At 39.1% G+C, this 26,203-nt stretch overlaps 1 protein-coding gene across 16 annotated transcripts in view; it reads right to left on the bottom strand.

Moving 5' to 3' along the window:
• fgd4a (FYVE, RhoGEF and PH domain containing 4a) overlaps positions 1 to 26,203 on the bottom strand; it is a 125,821-nt gene that overhangs the window by 3,347 nt on the left and 96,271 nt on the right. For all 16 annotated transcript variants that reach the window (XM_088646840.1, XM_088646826.1, XM_088646831.1 and 13 more), the window contains 14 exons: positions 23,022 to 23,190; positions 20,834 to 21,284; positions 17,818 to 17,907; positions 11,545 to 11,690; positions 9,948 to 10,104; positions 9,103 to 9,241; positions 8,423 to 8,481; positions 7,868 to 8,014; positions 5,917 to 6,089; positions 5,007 to 5,037; positions 3,976 to 4,071; positions 3,418 to 3,543; positions 2,471 to 2,620; positions 1,124 to 1,264 (listed from right to left, as the gene is read on the bottom strand). In XM_088646840.1, the coding sequence (XP_088502966.1) occupies positions 1,124 to 1,264; positions 2,471 to 2,620; positions 3,418 to 3,543; positions 3,976 to 4,071; positions 5,007 to 5,037; positions 5,917 to 6,089; positions 7,868 to 8,014; positions 8,423 to 8,481; positions 9,103 to 9,241; positions 9,948 to 10,104; positions 11,545 to 11,690; positions 17,818 to 17,907; positions 20,834 to 21,284; positions 23,022 to 23,190 (2,075 nt within the window). The remainder of the gene's footprint in view (positions 1 to 1,123; positions 1,265 to 2,470; positions 2,621 to 3,417; positions 3,544 to 3,975; positions 4,072 to 5,006; positions 5,038 to 5,916; positions 6,090 to 7,867; positions 8,015 to 8,422; positions 8,482 to 9,102; positions 9,242 to 9,947; positions 10,105 to 11,544; positions 11,691 to 17,817; positions 17,908 to 20,833; positions 21,285 to 23,021; positions 23,191 to 26,203) is intronic.

The following is a 26,203-nucleotide window of genomic DNA, read 5'->3' as shown; positions in this document are numbered from 1 at the left end:
GAGAGAACACACAAACTCCACACTGATAGCAGACCTGGTGTGGAATTGAACACAGGGCACCAGCAACTGCAAGCAGCAATGTTAACCACTGCACCACCGTGAAAATGTGTGTAAATTATTTTTTCACTATAGTTTTCACTATAGTGTAGGAAATCTACACTACAGTAAGGGTACCCTTTTGCCGAAGCTGGTACTGATGTTAGAAGCAGTATGCTGATTTGGTGTTTCTCACGTAAATGTTTTTAGTTGCTGAATCTTAGTTAACTGTCTGTGATAATAACATTAGATAAACACCAAATATTTACCTAAAAATGAAATCCCTAACATCATATGTTAATCAGATATTTCCTCATTCATTGATTTTCCAAATATAAATCAACGTTATGTTGGGGAAAATACTGTACCTACAGTATCTTTCAGGCTTCACATTAATAGACAGTATATTTTTGGAAAGTAAATATGTTTACAGTAAATGTAGCACACACTAATCATACCCAACACAATGTACTGGACTATAAAGATTTATAACTGCACAGAATATATCTGCATGAACAGTCAGTAGGTAATTTACTCTTTATAAGCTCTCTTTATAAACTCTTTTTTCAGCCCATTATTGGAGTACTGGTAAGTGTTATAGAAGCATCAAGGCATGTACTTATAGTTTCTTCCTGTAAACAGTCAGAATATTGAAATCTACCTCTTTGACTGAATTAACGTCTTTGTATTGGAGCATACATGCCAACAGCATTTCATTGTGCGTATGACAAAAAAAACTGAACCCTGAAGCGGAGGAACTATCTGATTAAATGTAAAATGATAACTTTCTGCTCTGACATTTTATGACGCTGATCAAAAATCAGGCTCAGATTACCACAGGCTGATGTGTTTGTACCTGCTCCATTTTAATGTACAGTTTCAAACCAGGCCCTGGGTGCACTAGCATGATCTCGGTTTGTTCATTCTAATTTTATGGAAAAATGTACTGCAGCCAAGAGATGAAAGACAAGAAATAATTCAATTGAAAGTGAGACTCTGATTTAATCTTTGATCATGCAGTGAAGAGTAAAGAGAAGGAATTCTGGAGATTATTGGACTGGGCAAGTCAACGGCAATAAAATATTACCTGCGGTGCTCCGTACAAATACAAGACGAACGCCTCCTTCTTAGGAATAACACACCACACTTTCTGCCACGGTTTGGTCTTCTCAGAGTATTGCAGGAACCCACAGATGATGCTGTTGCCAGAGAACTGAGCTGCTTCAATCTTGAAAAGGACATTAACATCAATTCAGTAAAGGACAACAACTGTTTTGTCCAGTGTAACCCCAATAAACTATTGAGAAATGGGGGCCGTGAAACCTCTCATTGCAAAAACATGCATCAGCATTCAAATCCAAATATAAAAGTATTAAGGTTCTTCATTGGCATAAACAAATTGTAAAACTATAGTACATAGCCATCAATATTAATAAAGTGATTTCAGTCCCCAAATATTGCTCATTGCAGCCATATACAGACTCATATCAGAGAGTAAATGATGCAATCATTTTTCACATTCATTTTTATCATATTATATACCACACGTAGGCTGCCCTGGTCAGGAAGCACCAGATTTCTGCAGATTCTAGATGAACCTTTCAATGGGTACCTGAGTCAGTCTCACAGTTGATTTGACTTCATACCCATTTAATTTGCTAAATTAAGTCATTTTGGGCTAAGATATCAAGGACTCAATGATGAGGATTGCTGATCCCTGGCATAGACTCATCTTCAGATATGCACATGAAACATGGAAACTCCACACAGACATGTGTCCGAGGCAGGAATCGAACCCCCGACTCCAGAGCTGTGAAGTAGCAGGTTAACAACTGCACTACAATGAAGAGTTTCATTCCATAAAGAAAGAGCAGGATACCACAATTAAAATGATTTTTTGTAAATCTGTCAGATATTCCAACAGAAGGCATGCAAAAATGTAGAATAATAAATACTAATTTCTATACATTGTTAGTATTATTGAAAGAAGAGTGGCCTTTGTGTTAGAACATCATAGATTTTGAGTCAGTGCTGAAGATGAGTTTTCCTCATATCAGCAAAGCAAAGACTACCTTTAGTGCAGCTATTCAAAATTTTCAATGCAGATATTAAAAATGATGACACTAGCCTCTCCCCGTCCCTTTTCCAAATAAAATATTGGATATTAATATACTGTAATAAATTCCACAATAGAAAAATATTCAGAATCTAACTACATACTTGATATTTAATAAAGCAGGATTATACTTACTGGCTTTGTGTGTGGAGACAGAAACCAGGTTATTGCCAGTGGAAACAACTTTTATTGAGCCGCTAAATACTTTCCAGGATTCTCAAAGTAACACTATTTACCTTTTATTTAGCCTTTACAGGGTAAAACTGTAAATTCTTATTTAAAAACAACACTTCTTTTCAATGCCAAAAATTCACCCACCTCTAAGATTCCTTTCTTTTTACCATCGTTCTTCTCCTCACTGTCGGTATGCCCTGTCAGAATTAAGTAACAGTCCTTGCATACTTTGTTCATTTTGTTGCCATCATACTCCAGCTGGGCTTTGTAGTCAGAGCACTTCCAGCACACCACCTACAATGGAAAACCATGCTGTTGCAATGGCAGTCACACCACTGAACGCTCCGAGTTCTGTGACAGAAGCTTCAGAGGCTGCAGTCTGAGGCCTTCTAAAAGAAAAATGTTACTGACAGCATCAACCCCTGACCTCACTTAAAATCTGCAATGTTATTCTTGAGCTTGAATCCTGTAAACATACTTGTAGACACAATATTGGTTATGTAGCCTATGTAGTGTACTTTTTTCTTTCACATCTTGTGAATATAATAAGGCATTCATCATAATCACAAACCATCAACTTAACCATCTATCCATTATCAGGAAGGTTTATTGGAAAGGTGCTTTTCCTATTGTGTTGTGCCAACCCAAAGCTGTAACATTTCTCCCTCACTAACTAGTGTAACGAATACGCCCCTGCATATAACAGGAATCTCAGCCACCCGGGCTGGGGGAGTTCTCCTTTAGCTCAGCTGGGGAGCTCCCTGTTGCATGACGCCGGAGACCCGGGTTCGTGCCCAGGCACTGAGGGACGAACTGGCAAAGCAGGGGCGGCGAGGGTGAAAACTCCAAAAACCGTTACACTAGCAAAACAAAATTGCAAATCCAGAATCGGCATTTCATCAATTCCATACAGATATACATGCATTGGATGAGGGAGATCTATTTTGTGTCCTTGCAAATTCCTCTCAATAAAAGAAAAACAGGGAAGAACTGAAAAAGCCCGTGCTGAGATAACTAGGCATTACATTCTGAAATGCCACCGATTAGGTCTTTTGTGACGCATGCCTCACACCCAACAGTTTGTTACTTACATAACCACAGGCCCGACAGTGATGCCTTCTTCGAGTCAGTGCGTTAAACTGCTCCCTGCACTTCATGCACATTGTCACCTCATTGTCCCGTATCCACCTTGGGGCTCTCTTCCCCAACTCTGCCATCTTGAGACAGGAAAATATTGCTTTTAGATTCTACACCAAACAAAAAAAAGTGATCTCCAGCATCCAACAGAGTAGTACAGACCTACAGGTTGGGAATGATGAGCATAGCCAGTGCATCATAATTCACACTGAAGACCAAGATGAGATCACTTGAGATAAGCCAGAACACAACCTCAAATAAAGGCCACTCAGAACATAAGGAAAGGTAACAAATGAAAAGTATTTTGCCCATCTTGCTTTTACGGCTGCTAGTAGCTTGAATTGCCAATAATCCCATCAGATTTTTGTAAAAACTGTCTCTGTCACCTTCAGACAGTTTTACAATATTTACATATTATGGAGATCAATGAATATCAGCTATCCATTTCTCAGCTGTCTAAAAATATCTAACCTGTAAACATAGCTAACCAAATCAACGAACAAAACACTTACAGAAACTTCACCAGAGTGGTCCTCATATTCTTTAGCTATTGCAGATTTGAAAGTCTCATTTTTCTGCTGGAATATTTCTATAGTTTGCTGGAAGGCCTGAAAAACACAAGGACGAGCACATATACTTGAACACTCCAAAAACAGAAAGATCAGATTGATAATACGGCTTCATTCACAGTCCATAAAATGGTACTGCTTGTCATGAAGCCAGCTTAATTTTTTTTGTGGTCAGTGGAATCAGGGAATACCAATTAACTAAAAACCAACAAACATACTTAATCTCTGTGATGAGTGCAACATAGTGATTTCATGTATATCACATCACATCATCCATGAACTGCTTATCCAATTCAGGGTCACAGGTGACCCAGAGCCAATCCCAGGAACGCTGTGTGCAAGGCGGGGGAAGATACACCCTGAGCCAGATAGCAGTCCATCGCAGGGCACACAGACAAACACACGCACTCACACCAGGACCGATTTTTTACAGAACCCAAGTAACATACCAGTACAGTATGTCTTTGGACTGGGGGAGGAAACTGGAGCATCCAGAATAAACCCACAAGGACACAGAGAGGACATACAAACTCCACATAAATAGCACCCTGGGAACTGAATGGAAGGGCCCCAGTGCTGTGAGGCAGCAATGCTAACCACAAGGTCACTATGCCACCCAGAATTAATGTTAATCTAGCATGACCTTTAGAACCATAACACTTACGGATAGCCTATCTTGTGCTTGAGTATAGTCAAATTCACTTGATATCGAAACAAAAAAAAAGCACAACCATAAAAGTATTTCTTTCAGAGTTTTTGCATGCCAAAATATATTTTCATAGCTTCTGAAAACCCTCTTAAAATAATAACATCAGAAAGGTTACCGGCAAGAGGAAGCCTTTCTCGTTTGTTTGTTAGCTAATGAAAGCCTCTTTTTCATATAAAACTTGCAGTACTACCCACATTTGTAATAGTTACTCAGAGAAAAAATTGATTTTCACCTCAATAAATATTACTAAAAGTGACAGAAATACCTTTATCCAGTCCACCTTGTCTTGCTCAGAGCTAAAAAAATAAAATAGAGCATTCATTATGATTTCTATAGCAATTGCACAACATAGGTCACTTTGCACTACATCCACAAACAAGGAATTACTGAAATGTTAATACTGTTCTCTCAAAACCAGAGAACACCAAGGACATTACATTTCAGACGGTTATGCTTTTGATCTGGGCAAATTAGTTCTTGCACACATCCTGACTACGTAAGTCATCATTCAGTAGCTGCAAGCAGGCAGCAAGCAAAATAAATTAATAAAATGATACTGAGATTAATCACCAAACAGTTATCTTTCAGTGCAGAATGCCATCAGACAACAAAACCACCAAATTTCAAACTCTTAATAGAAACAATGGTAATGGATAGAAACCAGAAGCCTTTGGGAGAACAAATCGCATATTTTTGTTGAAATGAGGCACAATATAAACAGCTCTTATAATTCTTAGTTTTTTGACAACACAGCTGAAGTTGTTCAAAGAGTGTTATGTGTTACCTGCTTAGAATGGAAGTCGTTAAGTCACAAATATTATTTGTGAAACTATACTCATTTGAAAATGATAGTTCGTCTACATTTATGAGAGACACCGATGATAGGTACAATTTGTAGCAAATTAACTCATGACTCACTAAACTTTGCTTCAAAGATTTGCTTTCAGTCTTTTCTTGTGCCTGAGACAGAAGTAGGATAACTTGCATACTTTAGTAGAAACTTTAGTGTCTAGGACAGTAAAGTGATTAAGTATGATGGTAACCCCCATCATACGTAATCAGCAAATTTGAATAGTTTATGTTTTTTCCCTTTATTTTTTTCCAGCTTGTGTTCCTTGCCTGGTCTTAACCTGGTACTAAGTGTTCTAGAAAAGGCTGAAGGCCAGGAGTCTCACCTGGCCTGCAGCTCCAGAGTCCTCTCTTTGCCAGACACCTGGAAGGTGTGGGGATAGTCTTCATTGGATGTCTCTACCACCTTCATGCCTTCGATGCCTATCCTAGTTCGCACCGTGAACTTCTGTCCCACCAAGCTGAACTTTGGCACACAGTACAGCAGCATGTTATTGAACTGCAAAAAAAGAATCAGATACACATATTGCTTTAATACACATTTAAATCTTTTGTATTTTTATACTTCCCAATTCATCTTACAAGGACATTGTAATATCCAGCACATTGGATTTGAAATGAAGCAATGACTATGTGGTTAAAGCCCAGAATGTCAGCTTTAATTTGAGGGTATTTACTTCTATATTGGGTGAACCATATAGGAATCACAGCCCTTTTCATACAGTGCATAGTCATCCCATTTTAGGGGACCAAAAGTCGTTGGACAATTGGCCAGCTGTGTGATGTTGCATCATTCATGCACAAGAAAGCTAACAAAAGGTCTACATTTGATTCTAGATGTGGCATTTACATCTGGAGTCTGTTGCTGTTCTCTCTCAACATGAGGACCAAAGAAGCGTTAATGCCATTAAAGCAGACCATCATGAGACTGCAAAATCAGAATAAATCAGAGACATAGCCAAAACATTAGGTGTGTCAAAAACAATTGTCTGGTACATTGTCAAGAACGCACTGGTGAGCTTAGCAGTAGAAAACGGGCTGGTAGACCACGGAAGACCACAGTAGTGGATGACCGAATAATACTTCCAATCATGTAGAAAGACCCCTTTTTCGACTATCGAACAGGTCAGCAACACTCTCTAGAATGTACAGTAGATGTGTCAAAGACTACAATAAAGAGAAGAATACACCAGCATAGTCTAAGAGGGTTCACCACAAGATGCAAATCACTGGTAAGAAAGGCCAGTTTATAGTTTGCTAAAAAGTACATTAAAAACCCTCTAAAGTTCTGGGACAAAGCCTTATGGACAGATGAGATAAAGATTTACCTGTACCAGAATGATGGAAAGAGAAAAGTATGGAGAAAAAATGGAACTGCTTATGATTCAAAGCATACCACCTCATCTGTGAAACATGGTGAAGCCATGGTGTCATGGCTTAGGCATGTATGGCTGCCAGTGAAACTGGCTCACTTGTCTTTATTGATGAAGTGACTGCAGATGGCAGCAGCAGGATGAATTCTGAAGTGTGCAGAAGCATCTTATCTGCTCAGATCCAGCCAAATGCTTCAAAACTCATTGGATGGTGCTTCACCTTGCAGCAGTACAATGACCCCAAACATACTGCTAAAGCAACTATGGAGTTTTACAGGGCCAAAAAGTGGAATATGTTTAACTGGCCAAGTCAATCACCCGACCTGAATCCCACTGAGCACGCATTTCACTTACTGAAGACAAGACTGAAAGCAAAAAGCCCCCGAAACAAGCAGGAACAGAAATTGGCTGAATTACAGGCCTGGCAGAGCATCACCAGGAAAGATATCCAATGTCTGGTGATGTCTATGGGTCGCAGACTTTGGGCAGCCATCAATTGCAAAGGATGTGCAAACATGCCAAATTTTATTTACAATTATGTTAATGTGTCCAATTACTTTTGGTCCCATGAACTAGCTGCACTTTAACCTCATAGTCATTGTTTTTTTTTCAAACCCAATGTGCTGGAGTACAGAGCCAAAACAGCAAAAATTGTGTCACTGTCCAAATACTTATGGTCTGCACTGTATATGAGTATATGATTTCCCTGTGTGTGAAGGCGATATTACAACCCAAGGCACCAGCTGTCAGGACTTCTCTCTGCAGAACACAACAAATTTAAAGCAGCCTTAGCCTCTTTGAACAAGCTGCTCCACGTCAGTGAACTGAAGGACATAAAACATAAATCTTTTTCTTCAGAAATCAAGAACGAAAGCCGGTTAAGCTGCTCTCCTGCCTGACTCACCAGAAACAAGTAGCGCTCCATGGCAGAGGTGTTGCGAGCCGCCAGCTTCAGTATCTGACCTTCTTTAATAAACTCATTGGAAGCATTTACAATGTCTTCCTCCTCGCCCAGCATCTCGTATATCTCCAAGAGCTTCTTCAGATTATCCTGTACAGACACAACGAGCAGAATTGGCCTTTGTACAGGGGGAGGTTTTAGGACTTTCAACTGCAGAAGGAAGATCTGTTCTCCACTTTCTGAGCGCAGAGGTTTAAAGGCCCAAAACCAGCAAGAGATAATTTAAAGGCACATTTTAGGAAAACATTAAGTTTTGTTTTTGGAAAATTAGCTGTCATGTATGGAATTTGAAAATATACAGTACATTGAAGTTATCAAAAACATAGCAGCATTGTCCTGTAATTCATGAAAATGTTTTCACCTGGCTTGCAAATCTATTTCTAAATTGTACCATTCTCTGAAAGTTTCAGACTTCTGTTAATAACTATGTTATGTCAAAGATACTTATATAAGTAAGAGCTTTTAAGAATTATTTTCATTTTGGTGCTATGTACCTACCGATTTCCGAATGGCACTGTTAGAGTGTGTGGCAGCCATGGCAATAATTTCAAGAGATTCTGTGTGAGAAAATAGAATTAGAAAACTCATAATACCATAATTAAATTTTACTAGCAAAAAAAAAGTCTCGGGCTTTTAATTATAAATGAGAAAAAAGGATCTTCATCTCATTTAACTATAAACTGAAATTAAATTGCTGATCTGGTGAATCCAGGATCCTCTGAGCCTTTGGAAAAACACGGACTACTGTGATTTGCCAGGTGTCTTTAGAATTGCATCTTCTCCAAACTGCAATAACTCTTCCATAAAGCACTGTGGACTTTAAATTCTGGATCTGTGGTTTCTCAGTCTCCTCATGTAGTACAAGAGCCGCAGCCATAAAACCTAGTCTTAAAATACTGGTAATTCCAAATTGGGTGGGTATAGAAGAAAATTTTGTTTCAGCAATTTTAACTTTCATAAGATAACAAGACTGCTGAGAGAGGCTATTTATCGTTATTAAACTAATTTCAGAACCATCTCCGTCTCGGTGTAGAATGACTGCAAAAGTGCAGCGTGGAATGGAAATAACTGAGATGATCCTGTAGAGTCATGGCAGAACCCGCGGCATCTGATGACCTTCATGAGAGGTGTGACATGAGAGATGGCACACTAAAAGAAGGCGAGCGCGTGGTTCTCACTTTCGGCGTCATTGCGGTCAGAGGAGTCCCGAGGGAGCTTCTTCAGGTAGTCCTTGAGCAGCATCTCGTATCGGGGTACCCTCTGCACCGGCTCCAGCATGTGGTGCTGCAGGGTGAGGTTCCCACATACTTCCTGTTTCTGGTACAGCACAGCAAGAGCAGTATGTCAGCACACACTCTTGGTATCTGCATAGCCACTTCACAACTGCGACCTATTCTGCCCAATGCAAAGAATTCTGACTACAGACAACAAAACACAATGTGCCAAAACTAGTACTTTCTATGCATTCTCTAGAATCTTATAGCAATGTCTCCAAAACTATTTCACCACTCAAAGTGTCTCTGATGCAGGTTTGCCTAGTGAGCAGCTTTGGGGGAACCTATTCTCCCCCTGTTGCATAACAGTCAGCGGTACTTTATTTCAGGTAGATTGTCAAGCATGTCAAACCATGTCTCATCAGCACCTACTGTAGGTGGTATTGCTTACAGCACACAGTAAGAACCGTTCAGCTGTCTGTAATGTCACAGAACATTGTCGTGCAATTTGACACTAACAGGAGACAGACTGAGCAGCAGTAAACCACTGGACAGGAAAAAAAAAATCTAATTTCTATTAATGTTTCTATATTTCAGTAGAAATGGGAACCACAGTAATAGAAGCAAGAACATTAATAACAAGTTCATCAGTATTGTAGAAGCAATGTTAATAGTAATAGTTATAATAATGATGGTTAAAACTGGAACAACAGTTGTAAAAGCAGAAGTATCAGCGTCACACTAACAAATAACTGCACTGGGGAGGCTCGGTGCTTTGAATTTGGGTCATCATGCTAAGGTGGATTTACCTGGATATCCTGAATGATGGCTTTAAACTGAGGTGATCGGTCTGTCCACATTTTTAAGAGTTCCATGGCATGGTCAAAATTCTTGACATATTCCGCATACATTTTGAGAAAAGGTGTTAGCTTCAGAAGGATGTCACCAATCCTTGGTGTTGAATTCCTTCAGAGGGAAAGGGAAATAAGGTACGCTGTCAGTATACTTCACAGCAACACTTAAAGCAAAAGATGTTACAATTTCAAAAGCTGAATGTTCAAGAGCATGGTTTTGTGTTGACTCACAATATAGTACCACATAATTCCTTTATTTCATTTTCATCATAAAACAAGCAAAAATAATTGATCATGCACAGTTGCTAGTTCACGCCCGGATAATGTCACTAGCTGACTGCGATCAGCATTCCTCATTCTGTACTGTGCAAAAAAATACCATCATGGTAAAAGTTGGCAATAGTTGTCCAGCACTTGAAACAACTTTCAGTGGCATCCGTGAAAGATGTACTGCTTTTCCAGTTCTTGTAATGTGTCAAATGACGGATGGTTGTTTCATGGATTCCTGCCTGCATCATGTCACTAGCCGACTGTGACAAGGACTAGATGCAAAATTCACCAAGTGCCACCAAGGGAAGAATCTGGTTATTCAGCCAAGTTTCACTTGGATCGCAGTAACAAAGCAACTTCGGCACCTAGCCAGGCACTTACAAAGCATGCACTTCTGTCATTGGGGGACATACCTCCAGTCAGTGCTGAACTTCAGATACGGTGGCTGTATTGCCTATTATGTGGTCAAAGATTTATGGTTGGAAGGTGGGCAGGTCAGAGAAATCTGCCGAAGCTTACTCATCCTCATGCAAGTCAAGATGTGAACCACATACTGTACAACTGATAATTCCATTTTGGGTGGGTATAACAAAAATATTTTGCAATTCTAAATTTACAGAAAAAGAAATGCATGCCCACTTGTCTTCTTCACTTTCTCTTAAGAAACATGATATAAACTCAAAGGCATTGTCTTTGAAACCATTTGGCAAAAAGTGGTTTTGTTCCGTAATAAAAATTACCACTATTGAGAGAAAGTACTGTAGTTGGGATATGCATTTTTATTTCCTCAGAAGAGAGGACTTAACATGTGTAAATTTCAAACTCATTATCTGTAAACATATGTTTATTATGTTAACCTAATCACATTGTGCGATCACAGTTTTAGGTGTTTCACAATGTTGAATCAATTGACACATAAAACAAATAAAATCCAGATAACTTCCTAGCAGAGGCCTTTTTGGTTGATGTGTAAAATAACTGCACTAGCTGCTAGATCTCATGGTCAATGACAAATCTTTATATTGCGGCTACATAGCAACAAAAAAGCTTCTAGTCTACTCTCTTAACTAATACCACCCAATACATAATATTTAGTCATTTGATTGTTTTAGGTTTTGCTTTCACTAACTGAAACCTTATATGCTTGCTTGAAAAACTTTGATCTCAGAAACTTCTCATTTCTAACGTGCCAGCAGAGACCCTGTTCTTGTGTTTTGTTCTGTCCTGGGGAAAGCAAGAATGAAAACCAGAAAAGAATGAAAAGGAATTCTTGGCCCCTCACCATTCCCCCATGCGCTTCTCCAGGGCTGGCAGCAGGAACTGGCTGTGAAAAGCGTAGATTGAAGAAGTATTGGAGAAGATGTTTTTCACAACGTCCACTGGAAATGTGCCCTTGCTGGCTTCTTCCATCAGCTTGGCACAAAAGAACTGCAAAGTTGCAAAAGAAGCACCCACATTTAAATAGGACGCCACAGCTAAGTTTTAAGCTGTATTTCCACAGGTCAGTGAGCAGAATCCACTATCTCTGCACTTAACATACAATATTTTTGAGAAGTGAGAAAACTTGTTTTTTATTCGGGCTACATTTTCATCTCTATGCTGCACACACTGAAAATTACAATCATAATCAAGTAAGTTCAGGGCACTTATTTGAACAACAGAATCTAACAAACATAACAAACCCAGTTGACCTGTTGTTGTTGTTGTATCAAACTGGTTATCATTAATCTGACATCTTCTCATTACCAGAAAATAGAGCTGCTGTTTCTAACATGCACATGAAAGAAAATTACTAAGAGCCTGCAACAGGCAAGAATGAGAGTGGTTAGCATACAGTGCCTTGCGAAAGTATTCGGCCCCCTTGAACTTTTCAACCTTTTGCCACATTTCAGGCTTCAAACATAAAGATATAAATTTTCTGTGGAAAGAGCTGAAAACTGCTGTTCACAAACGCTCTCCATCCAACCTCACTGAGCTCGAGCTGTTTTGCAAGGAAGAATGGGCAAGAATTTCAGTCTCTCGATGTGCAAAACTGATAGAGACATACCCCAAGCGACTTGCAGCTGTAATCGCAGCAAAAGGTGGCTCTACAAAGTATTAACGCAAGGGGGCCGAATAATTTTGCACGCCCCACTTTTCATTTTTTTATTAGTTAAAAAAGTTTCAAAAATCCAATAGATTTCGTTCCACTTCACAATTGTGTCCCACTTGTTGGTGATTCTTCACATAAAATAAAAAATTTATATCTTTATGTTTGAAGCCTGAAATGTGGCAAAAGGTTGAAAAGTTCAAGGGGGCCGAATACTTTCGCAAGGCACTGTATGTCAACATTACAAAAACATTCTACTGTATGTGGAGCAGCAAATGACAAAGTGGTTCTAGATAAACAGCTTTTGCTCCTTGAGGAAAGAGTGTATTAAAGCTAAAATCAACAGCTCACTACAAATGACAACATTGCTGTAAGAGTGTAGTCTGGTAACATCACAGTAGTATGCGAGGGTAACCAATAATATCAAGAAGAAACGTCATATGAATGTACGTATGGAAACTCAAAAGACATGTTTTCTGGTTCATATGCATCCTGGTTCATTTCCAGTATATGGACAGGAGCACTGTGAGAAAACGGTAAGTTCAGACACATACTGTAGCTGATCTAGTCCTTAGAAACAATGACCACTTGGAGGAAGACATGCACTTAATCTGAGCTGGATCTTGCAAGTGTCTCTCAGTTTGGGACTTACTTTTGCATTTAGTTACTTACTCAAGGCTACAAGAATACTGCCTCACCTGAGATTTAAACCTATAACCTTCCAGTAAACCAGTTACAAGTCCAAAATCCTAAACACTGCCCTAAAGAGAACAGCTCAAATAAAGAAGTTTAGTTAGAGCTCAAATTGAGCTACTTGGTGTTTGTGTCTTGGACATTTACTGTGTGTATAAGGAGCTGCGTTCTATTTATATAATCTGTGTCCAGATCTTATTATTTCACTGTGCATAATACCTAGTCTTTAAGGAGTTTTTGTTTTGTGTAAAAAAGTAAGAAGTGCTAAAATATTTTATTATTGCTTCCTTTCATAGAAAAAAAAAATTCAGAACATTATTTGCATGAAGGAAGACGTTCCCAGGTCTTATGTTGAATGTGCCAATTTTGAATATTGTGGTGTTATTACTGTGGTTTGAAAAGGAATGTCTTTTTACAGGGTGTGTATATATTGTTTTGTGAAATACATAAAATTCAGTTTTATACATTTTTGGGAGACCATGAGTGAAATAATATTCATATATGAATAATATTCATATATAACAATGATTCATCTACAAACAATATCTCAAGTGTTAAATGGATAAAAAAAAACATTTATTTATGTGTGGTGAAACTCCAAAAAGATGGTCTTAATTTCATTCATGCAAAAAAAAACCTTTGCAGAGTATGCACTACTGGTAGGACATTCAAATTCTGACAAGCTTTAAAGGTTTATGCGTCTTCATGTTATTCATTTTTCATAGATTCTGATACTTATTAAACCTGTCACTTTATATTTGCCAGCTGTTGATCAACGTGGCACTATTGCTCTTGGGCCAGCATGTGCACACAGTGAATAATAATAATAATAATAATAATAATAATAATAATAATAATAATAATAATAATAATTGCTTACACTTATATAGCACTTTTCTGGACATTCCACTCAAAGCGCTTTACAGGTAATGGGGACTCCCCTCCACCACCACCAATGTGCAGCATCCACCTGGATGATGCGACGGCAGCCATAGTGCGCCAGAACGCTCACCACACATCAGCTATCAGCTATCAGCAACACTTTCCCCTGGAAATGTGCACGTGTCAGAGACAATCACTGCACATCCTTTTGCAAGTCCTGTTGTCCCTTAATAGGAGAAAGTTCAATTCACTTGAAGAAATGATCAGGGGTTCCCCAGTAACTTACAGCAGCTATGTACTTGTCTGACGAAATGAACAGGGGTCAACACCTAGTCCCTCAGTAGTTATACAAGTGTCAGATGTGACAGCAATTCCCACACTGCTGTACAGGACTTTCTCCTAAACAAATAATCAGGGGGCCAATAAAAAGTACAGTAGTAGCTAACAGGACCATCACACTCATAGGAAAGAAATGATCAGGGGTTGGCAACAGTCAGATAGAAAGCAGAAAATCAACATTTAAAGAAGTCGTTTAATCTTCATGCATCTTGTTTTTCTGAAAGTGACAAAGTTCAGAGGAGAGAAGCCTTGTTTGTGGCAAATGCCATTCTGGAAATGATTAGGCTCTTGATATTTGTTCATGCTGCAAGACCTAACCTGAAGAGTCAGCTTTGCCTGAAGAAATATTGTGATTCTAGGCAGCAGCACAGTGAGTATACAAGCAAATGGGAAGTTTTAGGAAAACCAGAGATATCCAATATCTCTACCCAAGCCCACAGAACACCTGTGCTATTTCTTTAAATGCCGCTCTATTGGCTAGGGTTACAGTCACTTTATGATGCAGGACAGGCCTGAAAAGGGCATATCTACACTGAAGTGCTCAGCCTAAACTCTGAATACAACTGACTAAACTGGTATCAGTCACTTGGAATCCCACGGCCATTTAATGCTAATTCCTTTCTTCATGTTTTTCTTCTACAAATGTAGCCCTAAAACACAGCAGACTTCCACATGCATCATCCTGTTCGCATCCATCCTTTTCAAGCGCAGTTTAAGAATTCAAAAATGTTTAAATATAGAATCACAACAATGAAATGATTAAGTAGGCGGTGGAACAAAAATGGAAACACCTGTGGAAAATGAAGGAGACCGAGCATTTTGAAAGGGAGGGCATCTGAACAAGTGTTGCACATGCATTGATTAAGCACGTGACAGCTAGCACAATGGTGGCTAGTATGGCCGAAAGTGACCTTGCGACTTTGAAGGAAGGGCAATTGCTGGAAGAAAGTCATTTTGTCAGGAGTTTCAATAACCAAGACAGTTCAACTTTGACACACAAATGTATCTAAAGTGATGACAGCATAGAAGCCCAAGGGAAAGACATCATCAGAAAAGGGCAACAGTGGATGGAGACACAAACCAACATGTGAGTAATTCAAAGTGCAAGACAGGTAAGCCACTGCAGATCAACTGACTGCACAGTTCAATGTGGGCATAAATGGAGAGTTTAATCAAACACATTCCAAAGAGAACTCCACAGAGCAGGATATCATAAGTTGGGTTGCAGTGTGCAAAAATGTTTTTTAAACATGGCAATGCATGTTGGTGGGTCCAGAGGTGGAAAGGGCACAGACAATGGAATGCCCAGCCCTGGAGAAATATGAAACGGTCAGAAAAATTGGCCTGCACCATGTTCTTGAAAACCAAACAAGTGTAAGTGTGGTGCTAACCGAAAAACCTTATACCCCGAGTCCTTGGTTCCAAAAGGTGGTTCCATTATATTGCGGGCTGTTGGGGTGTTCTGGAACTATGTCTGAGACAGCATCTTCCACCACCATCATCCGGGTGTGAGGTGATTAAATAGCTCATGGAAGAACGGTGTCTCATCCCTCCTGCAGAAAACCAGATGCTATGCTATGGCACGTACTGGCTTCACACGATGATATGCCCTGCCGTGTGACTTTACATCGGTATTTCCATTTATTTGAATCCATTTGCAATTGCAAGTTTCATTAGCACTCCACTCTCCAGCAACACCCTAACACACTGTTATCTGTAGCCCAGATAGCAAAGGCAGTACAGAACAGAAAAACATCGCCTCTCTCCGCAGGCACCTTGCACACAGGGAACTGCGCAGGCTGCATGCACACAGGGAACTGCGCAAGTGGCATGCACACAGGGAACTGCGCAAGTGGCATGCACACAGGGAACTGCGCAGGCTGCATGCACACAGGGAACTGCGCAGGCTGCATGCACACAGGGAACTGCGCAGGCTGCATGCACACAGGGAACTGCGCAGGTGGGATGCACACAGGGAACTGCGCAGGCAGCGTGTTGCTCTAAACAGCACTCAGGGAAGCGCAGCAGTGTGGGCAGACAGATGGCATGCCGTACCATGATAGGAAACCAAGACGAAAACACAGTCCGAGATCACAGTGGAGCAGGCGGGGGTCTAAGTCAGTAAAGCACAAGCTAAAGTACAGAGGAGATTTCTTGAGAATAGACAGGGTCCAGCAAAGTGAGGGTCGAAATCGGGAAGACATTGTAGGGAAGCACAAGCTGAAATCATACGAAAAAGAACAAGGTCCAAGCCGAGCAAACAGAGAAGCATAACAAGCGCAGGGGAGAAGCTAGGGACACCTGGGAAATAATTGTCGAAAGGCTCACAGACTCTATGATATGAGCTCTATGTCTGATCTGAGTATATAAAATTCTGAACCACTGAAAAGGACGTGGTTGTACAGTAAATCATCTTCAGGAGGTCCACCATTTGCTAGATGGAAGTTTCAAACCCTGTATCTCATCACATGTTTTTTTTTACCTGATGTCATTTTTTTGTTATCCAAAGAAAACCTATTATGGAGTAGCAGGTTTCTAATTTGCAACTGGATCAAAGTTTTGATTTAATTGAAGCTTAAGTCCAGAGTGGGGGGGGGAGGGTCACATTTCTTCCTTATGGTTTTTCTACAGTCTGAATTACAGAGTTTACAGAGTCTGTAACCTAGGCCACAAGATCATATTCCATGGGAGACCGCATATAAAATGTTTCTCTGTTCAGATTCAATGTTGGCTACCTTTATTGGATCACCGGTAAAGACTGTTCTTAACAATTTGTAAAACGATTGTACTGTTTCTGTAGCCCGTACTGTAGCACGGCTATCTGACAATACTGTTACTGTGGCCGCCTACTGTTATAAACCTGGCTCACAGTGATAAACATGTTTCTGAGCTGTGGTAGGTCCAGGAAGTATCACTCAGGTCAAAATGTTTTCTGATTTATTGTTGTTAAAAAAATTCTCAAAGCTTGTGTGCTTACCGAGCAGAGCTGCTACACAGAGAAACACAACCAGAGATATGTTTGAGCATTTAGCAACAGCTCAGACCTGAGTCAAACAGAAACTGACATCCATTAGTAGCTGGGATATAAAATACTGGCTCCTCCTAATGGGCTGGCCAAGATTCCATTTCAATCCAGTGTCAAGAGTCTTTAATCGACACACAAGACGGAAGAGGACAAGATAGTACCGTTGCATAGCACAGTACATTAAAGACAAACAAAAAGACAATAACTATATAAAAGAAAAACAGATGATCATTTATGTATGTGTGTGGGTATGTAGGGTGTGTGAGTGTAAAACATGTACAATATGTGTGTGGGTTTGCACTGTGTGTAAGGTTGTGTGTGTGTATAAACATATACCTGTGTGGGTATGTACTGTATGTAACAGTGTACTGTATGTGCTCAGTATGACCCATAAATGATGAAATGATAAAATTGTGCTCAAACCCAAATACTGTATTTAAGGAATGCTTACAGTTGGCTTGAAGGAGATCAAGACAAACATTACATCATCACATTCACCACCTTAGTCTTAAATTAAATGCACTCACTTGGTCTAGGAGGTTAAGCCGGGCAACATAAGCCTTTTCAGTTTGTAGAAGTTCATTGGCTATGTTGTAAAGTTTCTGCTCATTTGTTTCCTGCAAAAAATTAAAAAATTACATTACGCTTTCAGTTGCTTGACACCTCAACTACTAAAACAAAACTCAACTCAGTTTTAGTCTCAGAAACTTCCTGTTTTTTCCTTCATTTTAAAGCTGTGATAATTTTAGAGAACATAATAATTTTATTATTTCTGTACTATCCAGTCAGGAAAATTTTACAATTGGCCCTTTTGTCACTAGGTATGAACCAGCAGCACAGATGTCCTCATTGACTGATATGAATATATCTATGAATTTAAACATCATGGCGGAAAGGGTAATTTTATATTCCTCATATCCAGAAGCTTGCAAGTGTGAAGAGAGAATCAATACTGCAATACTGCTAGCAAACTAACATAGGTTTGCTACCACTGCCCAAATGGCCTCTAGATTCTTTGTCTAAAAATAAATCCAGCACAGACACCATTGTGTAACCCAGTCCCTTCAACATTCTAAATCACACCTCACATTCATTCGGTCTTCCCAGAATTTGGAGAAGGCAGTGATATCTTAGACATTATAGTTTTGAGAAAAGTGTGATTTTGTTATCACTTCAACCTATCCCTGATCCTGAAATAATAGTTGCTCGACTCTATCCTTTTGATGAACAAGTTTTCATTTCTTTTATATATTTCAGGTCATAAATCGACCTCAACATACAAGCTGAAGGGCCTCCTGAAAGAGTCGCCGGGAAAGGTGCTTTTCCCCAGGGCAGGATAAGCTCTACGATCAATTATTGATTGATTACTGATCGGGTCCACCATCTGCCTGTGGCTGGAACCCCCTATTGGCACTACACTACTGTTTGTGGTGTGGCTAAAACAAGGGACAATGATGGAAATGGGTACAGCCTTAGGGAAAGAAAACAACTATTGGGACTAAAGTAAATTAGGCGGCTCCTGTAAAATAAAAACAAAAGAGGACCTCAGAGGGATAAAAAACAAAACCCATTTTTCTGCAAGACATCCTTCTGCAAGTGCACTGAGAAAGTTATGGACACAAAGATGCCTACCATTTTCTACTTTCCTAAATGGATTATTTGTTTAAACCGCTCATCCTTGTGTTTTTGTTGCCTTTTGAAATGTGAGAATTTTGCCCTGACAGACAAAATATCTGGACAATGTATTTATGTAAATTATGTTCCTACACACCACTTCAAAAATCTGCAAAAATACATTTCCCCTTTCAACTACCAAAATGCAATGCGTTCTTTCAGAAGTGAAACTGTCTACTTAAACTGTTTTACAAAAACAAATCCAATTTCTTTGACTTAGAATTAAATAAATTCCAGCCACCACTTATACAAGGTTGATTAAAATTACCTTGGTGAAAAATAATACAATTAAATAATGGCATTTACATTACAGTTTTGTGCAACATTTGATCCAACTTGACCCTTCTCTTTTTGTTTTAGTGGCAATTATTGCAAAAGCAAGATGAAAACAAAAACTACATGAAAATGTTCTCTTTCTACCCAGAAAAATCCATTTATTTGGACATTTACAACCAGGCAAAATGATTTACAGCTGTAAATATTTGTATACTTCCACAATGTTAGAAAATGAGCCCCAGCCTGTGGACCAAAAACAAACCATATACAAACCCAAATGACGTGTTGCAGCTAATGATACTTAAATTTCTATAATTATATTTCAAAATAAAGATTCTGACTTTTATCAGGTTTTATGAATATCAGAATTCTGAAATTGTGCTTCAGTTCGAGAACAAATCAACAGTTTTGTGTCTCTTAATTAATCTTGCAGGTTTGTACGCGACTATTCATATTGTATCATGTACTGTATCATATCGTACTGTATCAGTAGGTCACTCCACAACAAACAGAGTGAGCAGCCTCATCTCTTATGTAACCTCTCCTTTTTCAAACTTCGGCATGCTAGGCCACACAGTTAAGTGAAGCTTTGCTGTACCTAAATTACGCTACAAATCACACTATTTTGTAATAATACTGTTTTCTTCTGAATCTGTAAACATGTTTTTAAAACAGTAGTAATTACATTTATTGCAGTATCTTTTTTGAATTCCTATGAATCCCACAAAGAAGTTGGATAACTGTCCTCTCACAACCTCGACTTGTAATTTATCTTTAGTTAACAGAAGAGACTTATTTAGCAGAGTCTGGGAGATGAAGAATGTGAAAACGGACTTCCTGAAACGTTAGTCATTGCAACGTTATCCAAAATTAGAACTTTCAGTGTCTTCCTCTGAGACTGCACAAGGCGACGGCATTACAAACAGTAAACACTTTGAACATATTTAACGTGTGAATGTGACCACATGATATTCTAATTTTTAAGATTTACAATGCAGAACATTTTCCAAACTGAAAGCTTCTCTTTTTTAAAATATTGTGCAGATAAGGTACCTCTGATTACCAGGATAAACGCTTTCACGATACCTGGCAAGTTCCCTAAACAGGAAAATGTAAATGAATTCTTCTTGTGACCCAACCAAAACTGAGACAGGTTTTCTTTAAAATCTATACTCTTCAAAATGTATAAAAACGCTTTCTTCGATGGCTTTGGGAGAAAGCTGGGCTGCTGAACTGTACATTGTCAGGCTAAAGACATAGACATACTGTACAGCAACTACAGTATAGTTCATGTTACAGAGAAAAAAACTGTTTTACAAGAATAGCCACTTTGAGAAAGCTTTTATAATGTGATATTTGAAGAAAATGTCACAAACTGTCTTGATTACTATTGCTAAATGGTATAAAGAAACTAATCACAAAGCTTATTTTTCAAAACAAAACTTGCAATTCAAACACAAATGGGTGGAATGACAGATTTAAGTTCTGCTTTGCCAAACTGAACAGAAAAAAAACTAATAAAAAAGGTTCCTATAACCCTGTGTTTCATCCCTGGTATGTTTTACTTGTATTCCACACATCCTTTTGTCTCACCTTACTTGGCTCCCGGGCCTTCTTTTCCCCATCTGATTTGGGATCTCCAGTGTCCACAGTTTCCACAGGCAGTGGGCTGGCAGGATCCTGGCTTAACCTATTCTTAGCTTGGTCTTGGTGTGCCTCCAGAGCTTTTGCGCTCAAGTCCCCTCCATCACCATTCACCAGCGGCTGGTCAGCTTTCATCCTAAGCTCCTGGGGCTGGCTCTCCAGGCTGCTTTCTGTGTGCGGCAGCACCTCCTTATCACTGCCTTCCATCTGTGCTAGAACGCCGTTGGTAGTGTGCGTGAGCACATCCTCAGCAGCCGATTCAGCGCTGTGGGAGGATAGTACAAGCTCCTGCTTTGGCCTGGGCTGGAACCTGGATTGTGGAGAGTTGGCGTTGTGGAGTTTCACCTGGTGCCTGGAAGAGGGCTTGAGGTGAGACCCATCTCTCTTTCCTTCAGGGTGGCTTGAAATAAGGAGGAAAAAGGCAGAAAAAAAATCAGTGGGTAAGAAACAGAGGACAATAGCAGTGGAAAAAAAAAACTGCTTAAGCAGAATGAACTTCCTCTACTGTGTTGAAATACTTCAATGACAGCAGCAAGGAAACTTTGCTGCCACTGAGTGCAGAGGCCGGGCTGCAATCCCACGAGATTCTCTGCCCTAGTTCTTTTCACAGAAAAGGAGAGCTACACAGCAAACCTACACAGACACGTGCATCGCAGGCTAAAATTATCGGCTTCTCAGCTAGCAGCAGCCTAAAGCTCTCAGGATACATCTGCTTTTAAAAAGACGTAGAACCACACTGTAAAGCAATAGACATCAAAAGGGCATAAACTACTTTGGGAACTCTCATTTAGTGGATTTCGATATGTAAGACGGGAGAATTAAGTTATAAGAAAAAAGACTTAGTGTGGATTACCTCAAATTTAAGCAAATAATTATTTATAAACGGTTGTGCCTACCCCGTGTGCAGGATGATTTAGACGTCTGTAGTGAAACAGGATGAGGCTATTTATAGATAAACAGAGACTTCATATTCAGCTGCTCAACTAATTTAAACTCGACCCTATCATCTCCCATCAGTATGGTTTGTCCTCTCATCGTCTAGTCTGTCCTTCAGCAAACTGCACAATTATTTTTCCCTCAGCTACCACAGAAGGGAAACTCACAAATAAACACGACTCTTGCTGCAACACATTTGAGCGCTGATACTTTTGTGCAGAGAGAAGTAATTCTATCCACAGCGGCTGATAACTTAAAAGGGAAATTCAGCAGATCTGAGTTTCTGACCCTACCCCCACTCCCGGCCAAATAAACAACTGCTCAATCATGGAGAAAGATTCAAAGAGAATTCAACCACAAACCATACAAAAGTGACAATGGGGAAAAAAGGATTTTCAAACAAACATTGTACACCTTGCCATGGCAACCTATGATGATCACGAGGTACCAAAAAAGCACAGAAGCACTGGTATTTTTTGCAAATGATTTTTACCTCCCCAAAAAAATTAATCTGCACAAAAGCCTTATCCTTGTTGTTCTATATGTCAGCAAAAAAAGAAGCGTTTCAACATGAGCATGCCTTCTAATAAAAACTCTTTTTAGCATTCCTTAATACCTCTGTTGTTAAAATTACTTTTGCACACACCTTTACTTGAAATCCAGACATATGGCTAATTTGAATGCATCTATATGCCTTAAGTGAGATTGCGTCGATATTACTTCATTATTATTATTAAATCGTGCATGCTGAATAAAAACACCCAGTATTTCAATGAACTATTTCTTTAGTTTTAGCAGTATAAAAAGATGTAATTGCACCAGACGCAGTGCTACAGTGTTCAATGTACATTTTGTCATTATACTCACTATAGCTGTGAAATAATTTAATATTCCAAAGTCCATTATGCTGTCAAATATTGTTCAACAGTTCTATCATTTTTCTTTGAACAGTGGTGTAGAATCTTTGTGAAATCCTGAGGTCCTTCCAGCAATATGAATGAATAATAATAACCAAGCACATTTCTTCTTCTAAGATGTTTATGTTTTTATGCTTTTCATGTACTGCATCAACTGTAACTTTTAATGTAATGTGTAATGAACTTCTTATGGATTTAGTTGAAGAGGTTTGTGTTCTCTTTGTGCTTCTCAGCATGGTGTTAACAGCTCAGAAAATGACAAAGGTACTAGCGAGCACGACTACCTGTTCTCTTCGAAATGGCTGATCAGGTCTGACACTTTGGAGGGCTTTTCTCGGGATTTCCCTGCTAGGCTGCCGTCTTCCATAGTGCCTCTGGTGCGCAGGTTTCTCTCAGCAGGGTGTCGTGGCGGCTCTGGGCATGGACTCTGAAGGTGAGCAGGTTTTGGAGGCACTGTGATCAGAAAGAAGAAAAAACAAAAAAAACAAAAAGGAATGTCAAGACCTCTTAAAGAAGTGTGCAGTCCTGGTGCTGGAAGACCATCACTCAACAAGCTGTGCAGGCTTCTTAAATGACTAAAACTGTATCAAGTGGCAAAATATAATAAATCATTTGAATCAGTCCAGTAATTAGCGGAATTATTTACTCAGACAGATGCAGCCTTCAGGACTAGGATTGTGTTCCCCTATTGAAAAAGTTTCATAATACAATAATGTTAACCTATTCAGACAAAGGTGCTTATTTGAAGCACACCGAATACTGCTACCAATATGAAGTAATGACAGCAGAGAAAGGCAAAATTAACTTCATTACCTGTTATTAACCCAGAGGGCTAGAAACTGCTCAGACAGGGATGCCAAGTCCTGACTGCCAAGACTACCTGTTTCATCTCACTTGCAAGAGAAAATCGAGCTCTTAATTACTATTACTTAGGCTGCAAGTTTAATAATTTGTTGAATGAGACCTGTTAGTTTTGTTTTACTACTTAACTCATCTGTTAAAAAGTTGGAATTAAGCACGAAATGTGTCCCAAATGCCGGGTTTCAGAACTGTGCATTTGGATGCATCGGCTCTGTTCCTATAACCTGTTGTTTTGCATTTAAGCAAATTAAGCACATGCAAAAATAAGGTTTTTACAGGATTATCTGACAGTGTAATTTGCATTTGTTTCTGCATGACATGAATTGGTCGTCTGAAAATATGTTTTTGGATATCTCACAGAGAGCAAATACTTATTAAAAGACTGAACACACATCAAAGAGATTCTTGGCAATTAAACATTCACCGGTACCTATTCCTGTAACCTACTGTAGGACTGCGGGCAGAGAAAAGTTTAAAATGATCTAACTGAGAATGACTTCAAATAAGTAATAAACCCACGTGTGGATTAAATTCAACCTAGAAGATGTACAGTAGAGGGTTGAAAGGAGAAGAAACCCTCAATTAGCATCATGTTTTTAGTTGGACTCCCATTTTTACTTGGAAGTGATACAGTACTTTGCAGACTGGTGAAGTAAGAAGGTACTTAGTAAGAAGTAAGAAGGGCCTTAGTACTTTAGCAGAGCTACACACATTTAAATTGCTAATTCAATGGCAGTAAAGCTACAACAGCCCAAACCAGCTGTATTGTGTAATCACTACGGTACGAAACTCAGGAAGCAGCAACTGCTCTCTTGCAGCATTGCCTTTTAATGTCACCTAACTGTACTGTACATTTCAGATAATATCAATATTAAAGTTTTGAAAAAATAATTCCCCATTTCCAGGGGGTGGTTCAAAATTTACCACAGAAGAAACGATCAAAAAGCACTACTGCTGCTAATGATCAAACTGTTGATAAATAAACTGTACAGATTTTCATTTTGTTTTTCCATTTCCCACAACCACCCCACCCCCCTTGCTTTCCCCTCAATAAGTTTCCAAATCTACTATTAGAGGAACTTAAAAGTACTTCACAATTTTGCTCTGCAAAGGCGGCAACAAAGGCAATTAAAATCCTGCTCTGCAATTTCGCCTGAATTTGTGCACCTTGGAAAATAAGTTGAAAGTTTTCACATGTAAGAAAATCTGCTATAATTACCAGCAAAACCAACAACAATATTAACACAATGAAAGGAATGGTGGGACTGTTAGAATTTTATAAGGTTTATTATTATTTTTTTTCTTATTATTATTACTTTCCTTACATGCATATAGCTCTTTTCTGGACACTCCACTCAAAGCACTTTACAATTAATAGGGACTGTATGCTCATCACACATCTGGTATCAGTGGGGAGGAGAACAGAGTAACAAAGTAAATTCATAGATGGGGTTTTATACTATACTGGGGCATTAGGGTCCACTCACACCACAGGTTGAATGCTCCTTACAGATACCACTAATACCTCTCCCAGCAGCAGTCATGCAGATTCTCCCAGCTGTTGTCATGGAGGAAGGGACAGCAATTCAACTGTATTGTCCAGTGACAGAGTCCCATGAGCGCTACCCATGTCTTCCACAAGCAGCGATACCGATTTATTTGATTGAGAAATATAAGTGTCTCCAAAGCTAAACATACAATTTATTCCTTGTCCATGATTACTTATGATTATGTGCTGGTCATATGTCATGTTTTCAGAGATGAAAATCTGCAAATGGGTATCTTAAGTTCAGGAAAAACACGAACTGTCAAGGCACAGATACTACCTTCTCCCTGCACAATCCTCAGAAAGAAGTGCAAGTTCTTAAAATAAAGTACTGAAATAGGTTCCAATACTTAAAACATTTCAATAGGAACAATTAATGGCAAATAACATGTAATAAACATAAAACACTTTCAAATATTCTAACAATTAATTTATTCTATTTCTACAGGGAGTCAAAATTTTGACAGTTGCTAAGAGGTCAGAAGAAAAAACAGAAAACAACTGGAAGACAACAGAAAATCTCTCCCTGGCCTAACAATCTATGGTTTACATAAAAAAATGCTTGGCAATGTCAGTGATCTATAATTAAGAACAGAGAAAATGTCTTACTGAAACAAAACATAAGTAATACAATCACACAAGTCTGTCTCGTGAGAAACATTAATAGTATAAGAGAAAGCAGTCTACTTTGGTCTGTGACTTAAGACCATTTCATTCATGCACTATTCTCACTGCTGTACTTTAGCACAGGACTAGATCAGGCACTGTCAGAAGAGCCCATTACAGCCCATTACCTATAATGTGAGTCATTACATGTATAGTCCCTCCTAACTGTGCTTGATAACCAGTGGAAAGCAGAAGCAATGCTGAAATCTTTTTTATATTGTTGTGAAGGGGGATGTGAGTTTATGTAAGTTTAGCCACACTTCCCAGCAGCTTTATTGCCTTTCTCAGAAGATTTTAAACAATGGTTATTGTTTGGCTGTATTTCCGTTGCTATTCTTGGGACAAGAGGCAAGTAAACATGGAGGAAGATACCGATGGTCAAGAGTCCTAATA

This window comes from Lepisosteus platostomus, chromosome 9 (genome assembly GCF_059453375.1).
Source record: "Lepisosteus platostomus isolate fLepPlt1 chromosome 9, fLepPlt1.hap1, whole genome shotgun sequence".
NCBI classification, from domain to species: Eukaryota; Metazoa; Chordata; class Actinopteri; order Semionotiformes; family Lepisosteidae; genus Lepisosteus; species Lepisosteus platostomus.
Note: the sequence above shows the minus strand (reverse complement) of the source record. Positions and strands in the feature narration are given on the sequence as shown.